At 38.3% G+C, this 1,991-nt stretch overlaps 1 protein-coding gene across 1 annotated transcript; it reads left to right on the top strand.

Annotated features, from left to right (window-relative positions):
- Positions 1-268: 268 nt before the first annotated feature.
- On the top strand, positions 269-1,422 carry LOC103522686 (probable palmitoyltransferase ZDHHC24). Its single transcript, XM_008487781.2, has one exon. It carries the CDS (start codon positions 375-377, stop codon positions 1,329-1,331), a length of 957 nt encoding a protein of 318 aa, XP_008486003.1. The 5' UTR covers positions 269-374; the 3' UTR covers positions 1,332-1,422.
- Positions 1,423-1,991: the final 569 nt, after the last annotated feature.

The following is a 1,991-nucleotide window of genomic DNA, read 5'->3' as shown; positions in this document are numbered from 1 at the left end:
AAGGTCTTTAGTCACGGGGTTTTACCCTCCATTCGGCGATAAGATACCTGCCGCCTCATATCTACCTCACCCAACCTGAATGGGGGCGGGAAAAGCCAGCAGCACATTCCGATACCAATTACGCGCAACGTTACATAACTTTAGTGATCAATAGTACTACATACTGGACTTCGCACACAGGAATTTCGTGAGAAAAGACCCCCATTTCAATGTAATGGGGAACTGTGCATTCAACGTGCCAACGCCCCTGGTTATTGAGTCTTCTAGATTCAACAGCCAACTAATTAATTTACTGACCACTTGAATTATTTTACGTTTCAAGTTGATTAAATTTTCGTTATTTTATGTCTGTGTGAACCAAGTTCTCAGTGTTTATGGGTTCTAATCCTCTGTATCTAATGGCATCATGGCTAGGTTCCATGACTGTAGGAGATTTGTTTGGATTGTTCTGTATGCATGTTCTTATGCCTGCTGCTATACTATTGGAATACCTGGTGGTGATACCTAAAGGTCGTCACGAGTATGTCACCTGGGCGTATGACTTGAACTTCTTTGTCGTGTGGTTCCTGACGTTCAATGTGTATAGCAACTATTATATGCTTATGATACGACACTCCCGTGTAGAGAAGACAGTGCGGGTTAGAGAGTACCATGATGTATCTGAAGACAATAAGACACCCACTGAGACTAACTACTGTTCCCTCTGTGAGATGGATGTACCACCACGCGCCTGGCATTGTAAAGTATGCAAAGTGTGTATACTGAACCGAGATCATCATTGCTTCTTCAGTGCAACCTGTGTTGGACATAACAACCAGCGCTACTTCATGTGTTTCGTGTTCTATGTGTGGCTAGGTATCAGCTACGGGATCTTCCTCAATCTGTTTATCTTCATAGAGCACGCCCGTCTCAATACAGGTCAACATATTGAAACTTACATCGATAACACATACAAGTACATTGGATATCATGTGCTAGGTATTGAGAATATTGACCCTGAGACAGATTTCAGTTTACTCACGTTTGATTGGTCGTCTACCTTCATCTATGGCGGGTGGCTAGCATTTGAGCTCCTAGCTGTCATCATACATTATCCTGTCTCTATGCTACTCCTGTATTCAATGTTGACTCTGTACAAGGGATATCCTCCATCCAGGAATCAGCTCAAAGCACCTACCACGAATACAATTACTAATATTAAGATCATGCTGGGAGAACGGTGGTACTTGGTGTGGCTGAGTGCTTTCATTCCGTCCAGATTACATCATGATGGCTACTCCTATGAGAAACTTGCAAGAAAAGATATGGACTTGGAAAATTCATTGATTTGATAAATATTTGTCGTTTTGAATCAACGATTCGATAATGTATATCCAAATTAAAGTTCAACGTGTTTCCTTTAGTTGAGCCAACCTGTTTTAATTGGTGTTTTCTTTTAGCTTCCCTTTTTCTTGGTTTTCCCCAAGTAATACATGGATTTTAAGGTTCAGATTATGTAGACTGGTAAGGTCAGGATTGTCTAGTCCAAGACTCCAAGTGAATTAATCTTTACATCCAAAATATACATAGGCCATTTTCAGGAAGCAATTTTTTTATGAATTACTTAAAGTGGTCTCTTCTTGATCCTCCTTGTGTTCCTTGTCTAGTTTTGTTTTGACTATTGCATTGCATACTTTAAATAACCAATTCTATTATATTCCAAATAAGATTCAATTGATTCTCTTCACAACCAATTCTATTACATTCTAAGTAAGATTCAATTGATTCTCTTCACAACCAATTCTATTACATTCTAAGTAAGATTCAATTGATTCTCTTCACAACCAATTCTATTACATTCTAAGTAAGATTCAATTGATTCTCTTCACAACCAATTCTATTATATTCCAAATAAGATTCAATTGATTCTCTTCACAACCAATTCTATTATATTCCAAGTAAGATTCAATTGATTCTCTTCACAACCAATTCTATTACATTCTAAGTAAGAT

Source organism: Diaphorina citri, unplaced genomic scaffold, assembly GCF_000475195.1.
Source record: "Diaphorina citri unplaced genomic scaffold, Diaci psyllid genome assembly version 1.1 scaffold10277, whole genome shotgun sequence".
Lineage (NCBI taxonomy): Eukaryota > Metazoa > Arthropoda > Insecta > Hemiptera > Psyllidae > Diaphorina > Diaphorina citri.
Note: the sequence above shows the minus strand (reverse complement) of the source record. Positions and strands in the feature narration are given on the sequence as shown.